This window comes from Ursus maritimus, unplaced genomic scaffold (genome assembly GCF_017311325.1).
Source record: "Ursus maritimus isolate PB19 unplaced genomic scaffold, ASM1731132v1 scaffold_2, whole genome shotgun sequence".
Lineage (NCBI taxonomy): Eukaryota > Metazoa > Chordata > Mammalia > Carnivora > Ursidae > Ursus > Ursus maritimus.
Window position 1 is genome coordinate 20,424,464 of NW_024424452.1, and position 20,979 is coordinate 20,445,442.

The 20,979-nt window shown below is 40.7% G+C and overlaps 1 protein-coding gene across 1 annotated transcript in view; it reads right to left on the minus strand.

Moving 5' to 3' along the window:
• TNRC6A (trinucleotide repeat containing adaptor 6A) overlaps positions 1-20,979 on the minus strand; it is a 101,702-nt gene that overhangs the window by 71,673 nt on the left and 9,050 nt on the right. The window contains exon 3 of the mRNA XM_040635208.1: positions 5,738-5,825. Within this exon, the coding sequence (XP_040491142.1) occupies positions 5,738-5,825 (88 nt within the window). The remainder of the gene's footprint in view (positions 1-5,737; positions 5,826-20,979) is intronic.

The following is a 20,979-nucleotide window of genomic DNA, read 5'->3' on the forward strand; positions in this document are numbered from 1 at the left end:
GTCATTTAAACCCTCGGGGTCTCAGTTTCCTAATTCCTCAAATGGGGAGATTGGAGGCGGGGATTGTACTGTTTACCTTTCAGGGCTATTATGAGGCCCAAATACAACACAAAGACTTTCTCTTTACATTATTCAAATGTGAGGTATCACTGTAGATCCTCTTGTACAACAGAATTAAAGGATTCTGTCAAATCTAGAAGCAAAATTATTTCCATATTGAGTATCTTTTTCTTTAAAAAAAAAACAAACAAACAAAAAAAATGGGGCACCTGGCTGGCTCAGTCGGTGGAGCACGCAACTCTTGATCTCAGGGTCATGAGTCTGAGCCCCACATTGGATGCAGAGCCTACTTAAAAAAAAAAAAAAAAAAAAAAGCCTGAGCTGTGATTCCACAAGCAATTACTACAATTGCATCACTTCATAAAGGAAGGTATCAGACAAATGGCAGACACACAGCATGCCACGTTGCTTCTGTCAGGCTCTGCACCACTTGTCCCAACCCCTCGACCCCTAAGCTCCCTAAGCATACTTGAGTGGCTAGGAGCTCAGTGTCTGAAGCCAGACTCTGAATCTTCACTCCACCACTTAACACTTGATGTGACCTTGGTCAAAATTAGTTAACTTCTCTAAAGCTCAGTTTCCTCCACTGTAAGACAGGAACAAAAACACCTATCCCAGAGCTGTTGTAAGCCTAGAAGGATCCAACTCATGAAAAGCTGGCGGGGGGCAGGGCGCCAGGACCCTGTCTGACATGCAGGAAGTATTCAAGAGGTATTAGCCGCCACTGCCGGTGTTGCCACCAGCCACACCTGCCAGGGCCCTGGCTCAGTCCTTGCACCCTGGAAAATGGCCCAACTCAAACACACTCCAGTTTCCCAAGTCCCATTTTTTTTCTCTTTTCCTAATCATCTACCATATCTTCACAGTGCCAGGTATTAGAAACTAACATCAGGAATGAAGAATTGATGGTCAAATTCGCCTATTTTAAATGAGGTAATTAGGGGTCAGAAAGCTTTTCTAGGATTTCTTAGCCAGCAGCACTCAGCCTAGACCTCAGGTCTGCTGCATACAGTGTTTTATTTAAAAAAAAAAAAAAAAAGGAACCGAGACCAGTGGAGACCAGTCAGCTGAAATCGGGGGCAGGACAGTAAGCGAACACTTGGCTGCCCCAGAGGGCTGCACTGCTCCAGGCCTGATTACATTACCACCCCAGGCTACTGAGAAACTTTGCTCCTTGCATTGCTGAACAGGATCCCTAGCCTCAGACCAACATGGCCTTTGGGAGACATGATGATTGATACTAAAATTTCCGAAAAGGGGAAAGAAAGTTGGAAGTTTTCTGTAACGTAAGTCTCGCTTAAACCCAAACTGAGTACTTTTAAATCCACAAAGCCTGTAACGATCCCCTCAGCTCCTATAACACAGTAACAAAAATAGTCATGAACACTGACTTTAAAACATTCTCAACACTAAAAGATCCCAATTTGTATTGTTGCTTCCCTCCGGCTCCTCAACCATTATATGCTTTCTAGGAACTACAATTACATGCTCAAAGTAAAGGTTATACTACATTACCCCCTCTATAATTAATCTATTTCTCAACCTCCTTTTCCCTTCACTACATTTCTCTCAAGATTCCTTCTAGAAATTTCTCCTAAAAACAGAACCTGGAGATAAATCCATGGTAACAAGCTACTGCTACCACTGTTGCCCGTTTTAAGTGCGGAAACTACATTCCCATACTGTGTATCAAATTATTTCCTAAGCCTTGGAATTAGAAGAGATAAGTAAACAGCCCTGACTCTTAGATATGAAATAGAAAGCTTTTCAAAAAACAAAACTAAAAATAAAGCCATCCAGTCACTGATCTATCTCACTGTGAGAGATGTACCAAGCCTGAAATATAATGAAAAGCATGTAATTTTCGTGTAAAATTTCTTCAAAGAGGAATTTAGATACTTGAAATTTGTATTTAAGTAGACAAAATAAAAAACTACCATAGTAAAAACATTACAGTGAGCCTTGCTGGTGTCTCATCATTTATAGAAGGAGCTGTGTTACCTGGTTTCTATTTAAAATAGAAAATAATCTGTGATCTGAATTCGAATTCCTTAAAAATACAGTGGCCACCGGGGACCATGTTTCTGTACACATGGAATAAAGACTTGTTAAATGCCTTACAGAAATTACCATGATATATTACTTGCAGCTTTAAAGTTCACCTTTAGGTTGTGAAAAATAAAGCAAAAAGTATAAAGAATAGGGGTGCCTGGCTGGCTCAGTCGGTGGAGCGTGTGACTCTGAATCTTGGTGCTGTAAGTTTGAGCCCTAGATGTAGTATAGAGATTACTCAAAAATAAAATCTTAAAAAAAAAAAAAAAAGGACAAAGGACAACACCGTGGCACCTAATTTTGAAAAAGTGTCAGCTGGGAGTCTTAGCAGCTTCCCATCCTATCCCTAGTTCTGTCACCCTGACAAAACCATGGCTGGCCACTTTAACTCATTTTAATGCTTGACCGCTTTCTGGCAAAAATGAATAGATCAGAACAGACAGTTATCCGAAGTCTTTTTCAGAAATAAAAATATATAGGTTTTTTCTAACATGTGCGTACATTACATAAAACAGGCAGATTGTTTTTACTGTAGTGAGTTTATGTTCCAACATTCATATAAATGGGCTTGCCTACCTGTCTCCTGTAGATGTCTGCCACCTACCTGCATACACCTGCTGGCTCCTACTACAGACAAAAAACAAGCTTGAGGAACTTGTCTTAAAACTCTTGTGTCTCACAATCTTTCATATGGGCTGTAAGTGTGCCAACTTGGGATTCTTTTTTGTTTTGTTTTCTTTAATAGCTATTTGGTAACAGCCTATAGAAATACCAGCTGTCCTCGCTTATAACAACATGTATTATTCAAATTCAGTTGTAAGCTGATTATTTGGAATTTGAAGAACAGTCTTATTTACAGTGGCAGTCTAACCTGCTACACTTAACATTTATTAGAGGTAAATTGTGCTCAGTGGCCAGGGCGCCTGGGTGGCTCAGCAGTCAGTTAAGCCTCTGCCTTCGGCTCAGGTCATGGTCTCAGGGTCCTGGGATGGAGCCTCAGGCCGGGCTCCCTGCTCAGCGGGGAGTCTGCTTCTCCCTCTGTCCCTCCCCACCCTCGTTTGTGCTCTCTCTCTCTCAAATAAATAAATAAAATCTTAAAAAATTTTTTAAAAATAAAATGATTGTGTTCAGTGGCTAGATATTACTGTGTCTACAGGATACACAGGAATACCCTACCAATGCTGAAGATCTGGCAAAAGAAGGAAACGCTCCCCATTATCTCTATGCCTCTGTGATGATTCCAGCAGGACAGGGTTAGGGTGAGACCAGAAGAACAGGGTGAGGCAGGGATGGAATGGGAAAGAGTATGAAAAGCTGTCACTTCAGATCTGGTGAGAGGCCAAATGGTAAGAAAGCATCATTCACGTGTTAAAGACACTGACTTAGTGAGTCAGAGCTTTAGTTATGAAAGAATGTAAAGATGAACCTTAGCAATTGGAGCCATTATCTGTATTTGTTGCAACCTTAAAAAATTTACTCACATCACACATTTTAAAAATATAACTTTTAAAGAAATCATTCCAGTGACTTCCTCCCTTTCTCAGAATTTTCTCAGTAAATAGGGTAAATCCTAAATAAACATGCTTCATTATATAGTACCTTAGGCTTCTTCTCTAGCCATTTCGCAGACATCCTAACTTACCAGCTACATTCTGAATTCTTTAGAAGCAGGGATCAACAGGGGCTAACACAACACTCAGATGCTTGCCAAACTACCGATTCTACATAAGGTACACCTAAAGCACCTTCTTCAACAAGTCTCCGAAGTTTCTTAGCTCTCTTCACTCATGGCCTTCACAGCACAGACCAAGAGTCTCATAAGCCTTCCCCAACCTTAACTTACAGAGGATACAACTTTTTCCACAACATTCCTCAGCTAAAGACTGATCACATTGCAAAGACCAACCTGTATCACAGGCCTCTGACAGAGGTCTATGGCATCATCAATGCCAAAACTCTATACTAGAAACCTATTCTAAACCCGGACAATGACAATTACAGATGCATCCCTCCCAGTCACTCCTGAGAGCAAGCAAAAGGCCAAATGCTAAGGCCACCTATCACCTCTTCACTCTCCATCATCCAACGCTCTACACTCTACCCCTCCCACCCCGTTCTCCCTGATCACACTGTCAGCTCAGCACTCCAGAACAAAATCCTCTTTCCTCCTTTCTGTTCCCTAACCTGGTTAGCTGCTCCCGAGATGTACTCCCGTCAGTCAATATGGAACCGGAGCGTCAAAGTCATTCTCCCTTCATATCCCTCCAACAAACTCTGTGGGTTCTTTCCACATTCCCTCCACCAGCATCTGAGCCTCTAGTTTCTACCTCTTCCAATCCAAGCCCAAAGTTTGCTAAGGTAAACATTCTCAAGCACAAACTTTTACATCAGCCTACTGAAATGCCTTCAGTGTCTTCCCCAACACTTAACGGCCAAAACCCGGAGAACCATCCACAGCTAACACCACCCTCTGCAGTCTCACCCTGACACTTCTGCTCTAGGCGTCCCACCCCCGCCAATCAAAACCCATACTTCTATAAGGCCGAGGGCGCTTACCGCTGATTTTACTCTGCTTGGAATCCCTTTCTATTCCACTCCTTGTTCACTTGGCTAATTTCTACTCTAAGAAAATGTTCCCTTCCATCGGCCCCACTCCATGCTGAGTGAAGCGGTTTTCTGTGCTTCATCTGCTCCCTACCTACCACAGATTGGGATGCTGTGTTCTTCCCTATTAAATAATGTGAAGAGAGGTGTGTGGCTTAACACAGTGCCTGGCACAGAAGGGGTATAGGTAAGAAATTAAAATCAGAACTGTCACTGAATACAGAAGTAGAACAGTAATTCCACGGGGTCTTTTAGAACATTTTTAAGGTCCTTGAAACCTTGATAAAGTAGGAGATGAGTACCCAGCTGTCATCAGGATTCACTGTTAATTTTAAAAAGTCTCTCTAATTATGAACATAATCTTTTCTTTTTCTACAATTTGTATTGTTTTGGTGACAGTTTCTGACAATGTACTGTCTAGAGACCTTCTGCAGCATATTATGCCTTAGGCTTATTTTCAAATATCTTAATGTAAACGGCAAATTCTTGAAATCAGCCCAGGTACTAAACAAAAAGTGAAAAGGAAACTGACACTTTTTTCCCTATTATGTGCATGATGTGTATTACGTTATTTCATTTAATTAAATTCTCATCTTACAAAACATAAAGTTAACTAAGGCCCAGAGAGGCTAAACAAAGCTGAAGGACACGCCATGCAGTACGCCATGTGGGAGAGCCAGATTTCAATGCAGCTCTCTATGCAGCTACAAATTCCATGCTCTTCTCACGTATAGAGAGATGTATATATCATGAAAACCTAGGAACAGCTAATTGAAAGATAAAGACCTATTAAAAGCACTTACCTTTGAAACAACTATCAGCAAGATTAAATAACTATGCATTAAATTGTACACACTTGGCAAGTTACTACATATGCATATTCGAAAACATTAAATATTAAAATGAATCTCCACTGAAATTAAAACATTCAAACAAATGCTTTAAAAAATCCAGTAAGAGTAGTTTTCTTTTTAAATCCGTTTAGACCGCTTAATATAGACAGTTTACACATATATACTACCTTCTTTTGAGCAGCTTCCTTCTTTTTCTTGTCGTCTTTTTTCTTTTTCTTTTCTTCCATCAACTGTTCTTCTTCTTGCACTAAATCCCTGAACCACACAGTTGCAATTAACTTTCCCAAAATGTATTAAGAAATAAAAATAATGTTGCATACAGATTCATTTTCATTCTTATTAGAAGACATGGCAAATTACTCTTTTCATCATTCACTGACATCAAACCCAGCCTGCAGCCTCCATCTAACTCTGGAGCCACTATCAGTACTCTGCTTTAGTAAGTCACAAGGAGCAGAGCTTTGATCTTCATGTCGTGTCAAGGAAGACAACCTAAAATTAGCAAATTTTACTCTGGGAAACAAGCTACTCCCTCTGATTCTAGAATGTAAACACTGTGTGAGCCAGAGTTACCTTGCTTCTGGCCCCAATTATCAATTAGCAGCTAGTTGGAATGCCTCAGACTTCCCCACAATCCTCTCTGCCCAGGTATCTGGGGTATCGTTGGCTTTCCTTGCTCTAAAAAGCTTTATTAATGATTTTTTAAACACAAGTTATTCATAAAAAGATCGTGTATTTCACCTTTACAATAATTTCATATCCCATAAACATTCCAAACTATTTTTTCAATATGTGGGAATCAATAATACACTCATTATATAAGTTTGTTTCAATTCTTAAAATCACAAATGCTGAAAGCTGTCAACAGAACCCCTGGTTCAGGATTTCAAAATGATAGACAGACTGGGTAAATGGGTCTGCCTCTTCCTTTCCACTCTACCTTACAGAAATGATAGGAAACAAGGTAACATATTTCTTCCAAGCTCAGGCATACACAAGAGCAAAGAAAGCTACAAACCAAGAATAAACTCGAGAAAAGTCTTGAATTGATGTATGTGCCATCCTCTGGTAGAGCTCTAGAGAGGCTCCAACAGAGGCAGGAGAGCAGAAATAGGCACGGAGCAAAAAGACTGTGGTGTCTTTTTGGCCACAACTATTCAACTCCTTCTATCTACTTTCCATCCCCATGACTACATGGCCACATGTAGCAGCGACACTTGAATCCAACCTAAAACCAAAGAAACACCCTCTGAAGAAACAAAATTTAGGCAGGAGGCAGGCAGGGCTCCTGCAAGAGTTTTGGTGCCCCAGATCAAAGTCTTCTTTATTGGAAATTACCACCACTCTCCTCCATCACACCCTAAAGTGAAGCCTGCCAATCACCTCACTTCTCAGACACAGAGCTCAGTACCAGCCTTTCTGGTCAAGGTAGGAGCCTCTAGAGAATGAGGGAAGTTGGAAGAAAAGTTAGAGGAAACTCACTCCAGTTACCTACGTTAATAACCCTAGATTCTAGAACCTAAACCTTCACCCGTAATATCAACAATCAAAAATCAGATACTAGAAGAAAATCAACAAAGAGAAAATACCTAACTCTGCCCTGAGGAAGCAAGGAAACTTCCCAGAGAGAACATTATAAATAACAGGCAGACAAGGTAAGGTTCAAGGAACATGAACTAGACATCTGAGGAATTGCAAATAATTTATCAAGGCTGAAATGCAGATGGCAGTGGGGATGCAGAAGAGAAAATGAGAAAAACAAGCAAAGAGAGGAAACTGCAAGGGGTGCCACATGGGGAGCGCAATGAGATCACACTCAACTTACACTGGTTTGTTGACGGAGGAACTGAGAGGAGCCACAGGTAGGCAGTGATAAACAAACAGTGCCATCATGGATGACTGCTGGTGATCCAGCAAGGTTGAGTATGTGACTGCTAAAATCAGAAGCTGGAAGGAGAGTAGAACTGTTGCTATATTCCGTTGTCACTTTGTTCCAAGTAGAACTGCCATGTGGCTAACGGAGTAGCAAAACAGACTCACGCCAACCACAACCATGACTCATTCTCGCCTCTTCTGTGTGAGGGAGGCAAGGAGAGTGAGCGAGCGAGCTCACACTGTAATCCTGGGTAAGTCAGGCACCGAGCTAGCCACGGCATATGATTAAGAGTAAAATCAGTAAACAAATGAACTTACATCACTGTCATGTCGTCCATCAAAAGCAGATTACTAGCTCCAACTATTTCACCTTCTGCAGCCTCAGCGTCCTCCTTACAACTGGAGATTAATTTCTGTACTTCTACTTTGTAACTTTTTTTAAGGATTAAATGAAGAGTCCTTACTTAAACACAGTGCCTCTAGCAAGCACTCAAATGCCGAGTTATGAACTCCTCTCACCAGTTCTCAGCAGCACCCACAACTGTCTTTACCCTACTTTTGCCAAGATTTTATGGGCACTTATGAAGCAGAAACATCGGGAATCTTCAGCACTTGTTCTCTGTGTCCTCCTATGAATTACAGACACAAGTCCTTGTCCAATCTTGTTTTCTGTCACTATAATTCTACCCTACGGCATGCTCCTTCACTATTTACCTGGAATTTTTTTTTTTTTTTTGGTCTCAAATTTCATTTTGAAGGCTTCTTGATGAGGTTTGCAAGTGTTTTCCTGGCCCAAAATGGTGGCTTTAGTAGTTAAAAGATGTAGTACATTAGCTCTCAAAGAACTATTACGGTATCAGCTGATACTCTAAGCACAGAGGAAAGTTCTGTTCTTCAGCACCGTCATCACAGCCAACATACTGGACCCACATCTCCTTCAGAAACCCAAGTGGAAAAATACATAAATATGCCACCTGTGCCCACTCTGGCTTTCAGGATTTACAGCCTAGTAGATTCATTTAAGACATCTGACCCTATCATTTACATAGATATCTATCAAAAGGAGGAAGGGCTGATGGATCTGATAGGTCTAAGTGGTCCATCATATTCGACATATGCTCCACGGAGACAACATTCCAGTCAGCAATCATTCATTCCTTGAAAGTTAGTGGCAGAGTACCCCAAATCTGCGAGTCCTGGACCTAGGAATGAGAACAAACCTCGGAGTGATTAAAATGTCAGTGACTAAGGGTGCATGGGTAGCTCAGTCAGTTAAGCATACAACTCTTGTTTTCAGCTCAGGTCATGATCACAGGGTTGTGAAATCAAGCCCCGAGTCAGGCTCTGTGCTGAGTGTGGAGCCTGCTTAAGGTTCTCTCTGCCCCTCCCCGTCCCACCCCATCTCTCCCTCTATAAATAAATAAATAAGCAAGTAAATGTCAGTAACTATGTTGGGCACTTTATGTATATTTTCCCATTTCATTATCACTTTTTAAAAAATGATAAAGATGTTGATGAAGAGATTGAAGCACAGAAAAGTGAAATGAATTGTCCAAGATCATACAGCTAGTACCGAGTGGAGACAAGACAAGATTCAAATCAAGGCTCTCAAAGTCCTGGTTTTTCCTCTACAGCATGAAACCTTCCACAGTAAAGTACTAGCTCCTTTAAGGAGCCACAGAGAACAAATCCTTTTGCCTTAGACAGACTGATAGATCTTCTTACTGACAATATATCTTTTCCTCAGACTGTGTGACTCCACAATCCTTTCCTTATTTCCTTCCACCTTTTATAAAAACACTTATAACAGAATATACTGCAGGAAAGACAAAGTATTACAGTTCCAAGAACCACGGCTGTGTGATCAGGAGCAAGAACAGGGAAAAAAAAAAAAAAAAATCAAAGAGAAAGACTAAACAGCCACTGATCTCAAGAGGCGACCAGGCACTGGTGACCTTTAAGACAGCAACTGCGGCACTTATTTTGTGAAGCTCTGTAGGGGGACGATGTGGGAGAAACAACTAGACACAACTAGTGAATGACTGTTAGGATCCCACATCTGAAGAGTTCAACAGCTTAAAAAGAGAGACAGAGAGAGAAATAGGAAGGTAGCTAGAATGGTACCAGAATGAGCAAAAATGTTTGTCCTTGAGGAAAAATGCATCATGGAAAATGCCAGGTGCATGACAGAGTACATACTACACTATCATCTGTGTAAAAAGCAAGACAGAGGATCTGGACTCCCATTCCCCTGTACGTGTACAAAATGACTGTGAAAGAACACCTAAGAAACAAGTAGTGACTGTGGGGAGGAGGAGGGAGGAACTGGGCAGGTGGGGAATGTGAGGAAGGTTCTCCCTGTACAAACCTTTTCATATATTTTAATTTCTGATTCATCTGTGAATGACAGAAGTAAAAAATTAAATATTAGGGGCACCTGGGTGGCTCAGTAGGTTAAGCATTTGCCTGGAATTCAGGTCATGATCTCAGGATCCTGTGATCAAGCCCTGCACTGGGCTCCTTGTTGGGTGGGGAGTCTGCTTCTCCCTCCCTCCCCCTGTGCCGGCTTGTGCTCTCCCTCTCTCAAATAAGTAAAATCGTTTTTAAAAAATTAAATATTAAAAAAATTGTCAAACATTAATATTAAATGAGTATATTTTAATATTTAAAAAGTAAAAGACTGTTCTTGGTTTCTGGTTTGCTGGGAGATTCGGTCTTGGGTGCATGCTATACTTTGTTAGATTTCTTTCCAGTATCTATTGAAATGGTTATATGATTTTCACCTTTTGATGGCTGATAAGATTAATTGTTTTGATGGATTTTCTAGCAGTGAACAAAGCTTGCATTTGTTAGTATAAACCAAATTCTAAATACTGTTGTTTTGGGTGCCTGGGTGGCTCGGTCAGTTAAGAGACCGCCTTCGGCTCAGGTCATGATCCCAGGGTCCTGGGTTCGAGCCCTGCATCAGGCTCCCTGCTCACCGAGGAGCCTGCTTCTTCCTCTGCCTCTGCCTGCTGCTCCCCCTACTTGTGCTCTCTCTCTCTCTCTCAAATAAAATCTTTAAAAAGAAAAATAAAGACTATTTTTTAAAAACAAACTGCTAGTTTTTCTATTCGATAAATGCAAATTAAAAGATCAAACTATTATGTTATACCTTTTTTCTTTCCTTTTTTTTTTTGTTTTACTAATCTTATTGGTAAAAATGTTCAAGAGTAATAATATCTGGTGCTGGCAAGAATGAGAGTTAAGAGGTTCTCTCTTACATTGCCAGTGGAAAACTACTATAATCTTTTGGGAAGTATTGTGGTAAGAATTTTAACAACTGAAGTTATACATATTTTATCAAGCCACCCCATTCTGCAGAACGCATCTGATGGCAATAAGCCCCTAGTACGCAAGGCCATGTGCACATCAAAGTTCACTGCAAGGTTCACAAGGGCTGAAAAGCAGAAAAATGGAATGTCCATCCATAAAGAAATGGCTTTTGTATGGCATAGCATAGCATGTTGTATTGAAAAGGAGTTGATCTGTTTATTGATTTGAAGGAAAGTTCCTTTTTTTAAGATTTTTATTATTTTTTTAAGTTACCACTACACTCAACGTGGGGCTCAAACCCACAACCCCAAAATCAAGAGTCACATGTTTCACTGACTGAGCCAGTAAGGCATCCTAGGAATGTTCCTTTTTTAAAATAAGAAAAGCAAGTTGCAGAAATGTGAACATGTTATCCCATACTTTTTTCAAGCTGTTTGTATGTGTATGTGAACAACTTTATACAAATTTAGAGAAAGACACAAGGAAGCACCCTCCTGAACTAGGAATGTCAGAGTAACCTCACAACTGGACCAAGTATTTAGGGAAATTATTACATTTTTTTAAAAAGTGCATCTCAGGGGCTCCTGGCTAGCTCAGTAAGAAGAGCATGCGACTCTTGATCTTGGGGTAGGAGCTCGAGTCCCATGCTGGGTGTAGAGATTACTTAAATAAACTTTTAAAAAAGTATATCTCAATTTGAAATGTTGTGTTACATGTACATTATTTTTGTAAATTAGTACCAAAGTAATGTTTAAAACACCATAATGTCCAGGATTTGCTTTCACTATCCAGGCACCACTCCCTTGCTCAAAAAAATGAAAAGAGAAAAATGCAACATGATTGACAAAATGTTGGCAACTGCTGAAACCAGATAACGAGTGCATGCATCTTCCTGATTCTGTTCTCTTCTTATCTGTGTATGTTTGAAATTTTCCATAATAAAAGACAAAAAAAATTACAAGCCTCCACACGAACGATTAAAGGCAACAAGGAGGGAGATTAGAGACAGAGGAAGAAGCAAGAGTGTCAAAACCAAGAGTCTTGGGAGCAGGACAAGAATAGAGGAAGAAGCAGGCTCATAGCGGAAGAGCCTGATGTGGGGCTCGATCCCAGATCGCCGGGATCACGCCCTGAGCCGAAGGCAGACGCTTAACCGCTGTGCCACCCAGGCGCCCCAGCCGCTGTGCCACCCAGGCGCCCCCACACGAACGATTAAAGGCAACAAGGAGGGAGATTAGAGACAGAGGAAGAAGCAAGAGTGTCAAAACCAAGAGTCTTGGGAGCAGGACAAGAATCGGTAAGGCAAGTGCCCATGATGGCAGCAGGACACAGCTGGGATCTAGAATGCCTCTCCTTGTCCTGCTCTTTCTGATGCTTGACAGGTCAGTTTTTCCTACATCCCCAACATGACTATCATTAAAAGTAGTCACTTCCAAAGGGTACTCTTGTAAACTGCTGTTGAAGTATGGACTAATAAAGCCCACCGGTGAAGAATCTGGAAGTATCTAATTCCAGATTTTCAAATGTCACTATGTTATGACCCATCAATTCCAATCAAAGCCCATAAAAAAGAAATTGTACAAAACTAGATACTGCAAAATAGCCTAACAGCCAGTCAACAGAGAAAAGTTAACAAACCATAATGTACTCATACCATGGACTCCTACACAGTAATTTAAGAAACGGAAGGGGGCTTGTAGATTTCCATGGTGTGCAGAAGAGCTAACAAAGCAGGTCTGAGACTGTGATCCTTAGAAAGGCTGGCCCCTGGCTGGTGTCAAGGAAGCTGGATTTCAGAGAGGTTCCCAGCATTCCCTAACTGATAAGGGTAAACTGTACAAACAATACAGTTGATGCTGAAAACCTTTCCTTTTGGGAATCTGGGATTTTGGTACATGTTAGGCAGAGGATGCATATGTGACCGGTCCCTAACAGAAAACTTGGGCACTGAATTTCTAATGAGCTTTCCTGGTAGACATTTTACACATGTTGTCATAATTTGATGCTAGACAAAATAAGCATGTCCTGTGTGACATGACAGGGAGAGAACTCTTGGCAACTTGCACCTCATTTCCTCTGGAATTTGTCCAATGTGCCTTTTCCCTCTGCTGATATTTTTGATGTTATAAATCATAGCCATGAGTATAACTATATGCTGAATCCCAGGGAATCATCAAACCTGAGGGTGGTCTTGGGGACCACCTGACAAACATGGCTTTACAGATAAAGACCTCTAGGACACATTGCTGAGTCAAGAAAAGGGCAATATTCAGATCAGTGTATCATTTGTTAGAAAAACAAAAAGAAAATCCCATTAAAAAGTACACATTTTCCACAGTACAGTAGGGAAACAGACTCTCAAGGTACCTGGATGAGCTGATTTTGTATCCAAAATTATTTAGTGAAAATCTATGCAATGTTTAGTCCATAAACCAATAAAACTGTGCTTAGGAATTCCTACAAGCCAAGCAGTCTCTGTGGACTGGGAGAACCTAAGCAGAAAACATGATTTTAAACTATAATTTTGTAGAAACAACTGAACACACCCGAAATAAGGAAACAAGCAGTCATTTGGTAGAAGCTGTAAGCCACGTTTAGGAAAATAAGATATGCACATGAACTGTTAGAGCTATGGAAGTCTTCGAGGAGCAGTAGGAAGTTGATCTTGAAGGATCTTAAAGAACAATCTTCTATAGACAGAGAAGTGGGCCTCTGCAGGCAAGGGAGCACAGAAGGGCACAAGACACCAGCAAAGCGGGGAGACTTGTCAGCATGGTGATTTCAGAGAACAGGACTGACAGGGAAAAAAAAGGGGAGGAAAAGCTGTGTAAAAGTAGGACATAAACTGCTAAACAGGGTGAAAAGGCTGCTGCGATTCGAGGAAATGTGCAATGCCCTAGCCACAATGGCGGACTGAACTGCAAATGAAAAGCAAAAAGTAACACCAAGGTAATCATGAGAAACTGCAATAGTTGACAGTGTTAAGAATGACAGGAAAGGTAGGTTAATGACAAGTTCAGATTTTAGAAAGCAAACATTTAAAAATGGAGGCTCCGCTGTTAAAACTAATCATACGGTAACGGGACAAGGGGTTAGATCTTGTTTTACGAAACAGAAGACCCAGGGCAGTGTTCCAGAGGGCCCAACTAACCTATCGGTCAGCAACTTACCATAAGGCTGCTCATCACCAGGCAGAAGCCAGCTGGATGTGACAAGCTGGTTCTGAAAATACGTTTCACATCTTCTGCCAAAAATGCTCTTCTCCTACTTTTCCCCTTACGTTCTATTTTCTCCCAGCCTTCCTGCTTCCTCTTTTCTAGCTGCTCGCCAACCCTCCCTTCTCTTTTTGTCCTTCTCGTCCTCCTACACGTAAATTAATCACCAAAGCCAGTCTAGCACCCCACAGAACAAAGCCACCGGTAACCGTCAAAACTATGATCTTGCCACATGGTAGAGATGGAAACCCAGCGGCAGCAAAAATAGGCAAGAATGAAATCAGGGGTTTGGAGAAGTTTTTCAAAACCTTTGGCAGTGATATGAAGAAAACACAATAAAATGAAGTTTTACAAATAAAGATGACTAGTACTTATTTGCAGGTAGAAAAGGGGTCAGGGAAAAAAGTACTGGAAGAAGTGGTGGAAGAGAGGATGGCACAAGAGAGGCTAGCTTCCAGTCACAGCTAGTTTAATCTCCACAAATGCTGAAGGAGTTCAGTAAAAGTGATGCGTCCGCAAAATGGAATACTATGCAACTATAAAACAGAGAAGACCTCCATGTTCTGGTAGGAAAGGACCTGGAAGACATGCAGTTAACTGGAAGAAAACTAAAGTTCAGTATACTACGTTTTCTGTTAAGAGGAAGGAAGAGAAAAAATGTATATTCCTATGTATTTGTATTTACATAAAGAAATTCTGGAAACACACACATAAATAATAGTATCTATTTGTGGCAGGAATATGGGGAGCAAAAAGGACCAGAGAAAGGATGGCAACAATACGGTATATTTCTAGATACTATTTGATTTTGAACCATAAAGCACAGATCGAAAGCTTAGTGCTGGAGGCCTGGGTGGTAGTCAAGAGTCAGCATACCTTCTTCTTAAGAATGAAGGGCAAATAGGAAAATAGGACAGAGACAGCAGTGTGTTATCTGATGATACAGAGTCTGGGTGTCTTCAAAAAGTAAGAGATTGAGCATAAAGGGGGCTTCCACTGGCCCCATAATCTGAGCAACAAAATAAGGCAAAAAAAGGATTACAACCCATTGAATAGAATAAATAAGAATCCATGAGTCCTTACTGATATTAATAAACGGATGGGTGGCTGAACGAACAGGGTAAAGGGAAAGAACTTGAGGCAGAATGTCAACAAATGTAGAAAGAATGACGGCCCTGGAAAGTCACTATTTGGTGATCCACTGATTCAGGCAAGAATCCTGATGAAAACAAGGTATTTTACACAGTCTCAAAGTTCTCCCAACAATTATTACTTACAAAAGCAAAAATCCAAACTTCATGGTTACAAACCTGACATATACCACCTTAACCAAGTAATTGCAGTTACCATCTCTGGTAATGGGATAAAGGAACACCACGCACCTCCTGACAGGACACACTAGCTAATACACAACATCGGTTCTGTGCTACTCCTGCCAAAACTTCATAACCTGAACCCAATCAAGAGGAAACGTCACAGGGGCGCCTGGGTGGTGCAGTCGTTAAGCGTCTGCCTTCGGCTCAGGGCGTGATCCTGGCGTTCTGGGATCGAGCCCCACATCAGGCTCCAACTCTGGGAGCCTGCTTCTTCCTCTCCCACTCCCCCTGCTTGTGTTCCCTCTCTCGCTGGCTGTCTCTGTCAAATAAATAAATAAAATCTTAAAAAAAAAAAAAAAAAAGGAAACATCACACAAATATGGACTAAGAGACATCCTACGGAATAACTAGCCTGGACTCTCTAGAAAATATCAAGGTCTTCCAAAACAGAGAAACTTCCAGGATGCAGGTGACTAAACGAACATGAAAACTAAATGCAACCTGTATTCCTGGATTGAATCTGACAAGCAAAAAAAAAAATTTTTTTTTCTCTAAAAGGCATTATTGAAACAACCGGCAAAATTTGAGTAAGGTCTATAGCTTCGCTTTTAAGACTGCACCAATATTACTTTCCCAATTTTGATAATGATACTGTAGTTACTAAGAAAATGTCTTTGGGGTGCCTGGGTGGCTCAATCAGTTAAGCGTTTGACTTCAGCCCAGGTCTTGATCTCAGGATTGTGAGTTCAAGCCCTTCGTTGGCAGCCTATTTTTTAAAAAGAAAAAAAAAGAAAGAAAAGAAAAAGAAAAGTAAAAAGAGAAAAAAAAGAAAGAAAGAAAGGAAAAGTCTTTGATTTTAGGAAATAACTATTTAAAAGTTTTTAGGGCTAAAGGAACATCATGCCTTCAGGTCACTCTAAAAAGGTTCAGAGAAACACAGTATGTATGTAACAAGAGAGAATGGTAAAGTCAGTGTGGTTAAATGTTCGCATTTGAGGAATACAAGTGAAGGATATTCAGGAATTCTTTGCTCCAGCAAAATTTCTCTAAATCTGAAATTACTTTAAAATAAAAAGCTTAGGTTGAAGACAGTTGGGTGAAATTAGAAACAGGAGAACAGATACCCTACCACAATGACAGAAGCACTCTATGGTTTGCCAGCGCTCTGAGAGATTATCCACTGGAACCTGCAATGCTGACACACAGAACTGACGTCATTCCTCCTTGACACTTAGAAACCAAGGATCAGAAAGTCTAAGTGACTTGTACACTAGGTACGAAGTATTGGTAAAGCTGCCCCAAAATCTGGTTTGCTAAACTACCCTCCTAAACTCTACTCCTCTTTTGAGGCTTAAGGTAATTACTAGTTCCTTCATGATTCTTTCCAACTCCCACAAACCTCACCCTTGACCTCTCATTAAACAATGCTCATTTTCAAATTATTTCAGATGTTAATCTCACTCTTCCAAATAGGACTAATTGCTGCTCTGAGGGCAAAAACCAGTTCTACTTGTATTGTACTCCCCAGCATTGGGCACTGCAATTAAACTCCTGCTTCCTTGCTTCTACTATCACTCCCTACCTTGCTTCTACTATCACTCCCTACCACCACCACCAAGGAGGCATTCTTTTCACTCTTCCTTCCACCCACATTCTGCTTAAGGACCATCCAACTTAAGGGCTTCAGTCTCCACTACCTATTTGTGTAAGCAATTTGTTTCTTTTCTCTTAAACCTCCATCTCCTCATTTATGAGAAGTCTCAAATTGTACCTCCTCCCACGAAGGGCTGTTGTGGAAATTAAATTAAGTAATGCAGAGAAAGTGCTTAACAGATGCACAGAATGTGCACATTCATTGTGCTGGGAATGTACACTTGTTAACTACAAGACTTAGGTACAAAACACTGCACTAAAGCTAAAGTTAGGACACGAAGGTTCCAAATGAAGGCAGAACCTACAGCAGAAAACAGAATGGATGCAGCTCTTTGAATGGCTGTCATCAAAAAGACAAACAATAACAAGTGCTGGTGAGGACACGGAAGACAGGGAACCCTGTGCACTGCTGGGAATGTACACTGGTGAACCCACTATGAAAAACAGTTTGGAGGTTCCTCAAAAAATTAAAAATACAACTACCAATGACTCAGTAATCCCATTTCTGGGTATATATCCAAAGGAAATAAAACCAAGGTATCAAAAAGGTATCTGCACTCCCATGTTTACTGCAGCATGATTCACAACAGCCAAAATATGGAAACAGCCCAAGTGTCCATCGGTGAATGATGCAGATGTGGTGCACGTGTGTCTGTGTTGTGCATGTCTACACATGAGGGAATATTATTCAGCCACAAGAAAGAAGGAAATTCTGTCACTAGTGATAACCTGGATGGGCCTTTAGGGCACTATGCTAAGTGAAATAAGTCAGACAGAGAAAGACAAATACTGTGTATCACTTATACATGGAATCTAAAAAAAGTTGAACTTGTAGAAACAAAGCAGAATAGTGGTTACTAGGGGTGCCTGGGTGGCTCAGTCATTAAGCATCTGCCTTTGGCTCAGGGTGTGATCCCAGGGTCCTGGGATTGAGCCCCACATCGGGCTCCCTGCTCCGTTGGGAGCCTGCTTCTTCCTCTTCGACTCTCCCTGCTTGTGTTCCCTCTCTCGCTGGCACTCTCTCTCTCTCTCTGTCAAATAAATAAATAAATAAATAAATAATCTTAAAAAAAAAAAAAAAAAAGAAAAGAACAGTGGTTACCAGGGGCTAGGAAATGGGGGAATTGGGGAGATGTTGTCAAAGTATACAAATTTGCAACTAGGAGTAAGTTCTAGAAATCTAATGAACAGAATAGTGATTATAGCCCAAAATACCATACTAGATACTTCAAAGTTGCTAAAAGACTAGATCTCAAATGTTCTCACCAAAAAGGAATGCTAATTATGTGACATGATAGAGGTGTTAACTAACACTATGGTGGTAATCATACCACATACATAAACATATTGTACCAGCACACTTTACACCTTCAACTTACACAAAGTTAGATTCCAGTATCTTGGGGGGAAAAAAAACAGTACACAAGGGCAATGCACTAACCACTGGGGGGAAAATGAGTTGTCAATCATATCCTTACAAAGCTGGAAAAAATTAAAAAGCAAAAATGAAAACAGAACTCAATACATAAAAACAATTATTATAGCACAATGAAGAATGAGGTAGGTGCCAGAACAATTCAAGACCCCAGATTCCAGACCAGACCAAACCAAATACCAGGTACCAAAAGAAGACAAAGATATCAAAACTCCAGACCAATAACCCTTAAGAATACAGACACAAAAATCTTCAACAGAAGACTAATAAACTGAACCAGCAACATATAAAAAGGACTAATCACCATGCTCAAGTGAGATTTACTCCAGGAATTCAAGGTTGGTTTAGCATATGAAAATCAATGTAATACAACATATTAACAAAGGACGGAAAGTACATGATGATCTTACTACGTAAACAAAAAGCATTTGACAAAATCCACCCTTTCATAACAAGATAAAAACACTCAAACTAGGAATAGAAGGAAACTTCCTTAACCTGATAAAGGTCATCTATAAAAAGCCCACAGCTCACGACACACATAATGGTTAAAAATGAATGTTTTTCCTCTAAGATTAGAATTGAGACAAGAATGACTGCTCCTGCCATTTCTAGTCAACACTGTACTATAGGTTCCATTCAGAAAAACTGGGCAAGAAAAATACACAAAAGGCACCGAGATCAGAAAGGAAGTTATAAAACCATCTCTATTCACTGATGATACAATGTTATAAAGAGAGAGTCCTAAAGAATGCACACACACACTGACTACCAGAAATAATAAACAAGTTTGGCACAGCTGCAGGATACAGGATCAACATACAATAATCGATTGAGTGGGGCACCTGGGTGGCTCAGTCGGTTAGGGGTCCAACTCTTGATTTCACCCCAGGTCATGATCTCAGGGTCGTGAGATCAAGCCCCACATCAGGCTCCCTGCTGGGCATGGAGTCTGCTTAGGATTCTCTCTCTCCCTCTGCCATCCCCCCCTTCTGCCACCCCACTTCTCAGCACGTATGAGAGCGTGCACACACTCTCTCTTAAAAAAAAAAATCAATTGTCTGATGTGCTAAAACATGAATGAATCTTGAGGACATTATGCTAAGGGAAATAAGCTAGTCACAAAAGAACAAATATTTATATGATTCCACTCATATGAAGCACCTAGAACAGTCAAATTCACAGAGACAGAAAGCAGTATAGTAGTTGTCAGGAGCTGAGGGGATGAAAAAATGGGGAGCTATTGTTTAATAGGTACAGAGTTTCAATTTTGCAAGATGAGAAGGGTTGTGGAGATGGATGGTGGTGACAGTTGCACAACACTGTGAAAATGTAGTTAAGGTCACTGAAATGCACACTCAGAATTGGTTAAGATGGTACACTGGACATACCAAAATTTTAAACTTTTGTGCTTCAAGGGACAACATCAAGAAAAAAGGGAACCCATAGAATGGGAGAAAATATTTGTAAATTGTGTATCTAATAAAGGACTTGTATCTAGAATATATAAAGAAACCTTATAGGGCATTGGTTGGCTAGTTTGTAGGGCATGAGACTCTTGATCTTGCTTGATCCTCAGGGTTGTAAATTCAAGTCCCATGTTGGGTGTAGAGATTAAAGATTTTTAAAACTCATTTAATTCATTTAATTAATTCATTCATTAATTCACTCAAGAGAGCATGATGGGGGGGTCACTGGGAGAGGGCAAGCAGGCTCCTCGCTGAGCAGGGAGCCCAACATGGGGCTCAATCCCAGGACCCCAAGATCATGACCTGAGCCAAATGCAGATGCTAAACCGACTAAGCCACCCAGGTGCCCCTTGAGTTTACTTAAAAATAAAATCTGAAAAAAAAAAAAAAAAAAAAAAAAAAAAAAAGAATCCTTATAACTCAGCGACAGAAAAATGACCAAATTTTAAAACAGACACAGGATCTGAATAGACATTTCCCTAAATCAGACACACAAATGGCCAAAAGCATGCAAAAAGATGCTCACATCATTAGTTATTGGGGAAATGCAAATCAAAACCACAATGAGATACCACTTCACACCAAGATGACGATAATAAAAAGGAATAGTAACAAGTGTTGGTGGAGAGAAACAGGAGCCCTCGTACATCACTGGTGGGAGAGTAAAATGGCTTAGATACTTTGAAAACAGTCTGGCAGTTTCTCACAAAGTTAAACACAGAATTACCATATGTTCCAGCAATTCGGCTTCTAGGTATGTACCTAAGAGAATTGAAAACATTATGGTCCCTCATCCAGGAATATTCACATCGTTTTTCATGACAGCCCTAAAGTGAAAACCCTAGTAATGCCCATTAACTGATGAACAGATAAAGAAAATGTGATATATCAGGGTGCCTGGCTGGCTCCATCAGAGAAGCATGGAGCTCTTGATCTCGGGGTCTGAGTTCAAGTCCCACACTGGGTATAGAGATTACTTAAATAAACGAAGAAAAACTTTAAAAAAAAAACATGGTATGGTGTGCCTGGGTGGCTCAGTCGGTTAAGCATCTACCTTCAGCTCAGGTCGTGATCCCAGACTGGGATCCAGTTCCGCATCAGGCTCCCTGCTCAGCAGGGAGCCTGCTTCTC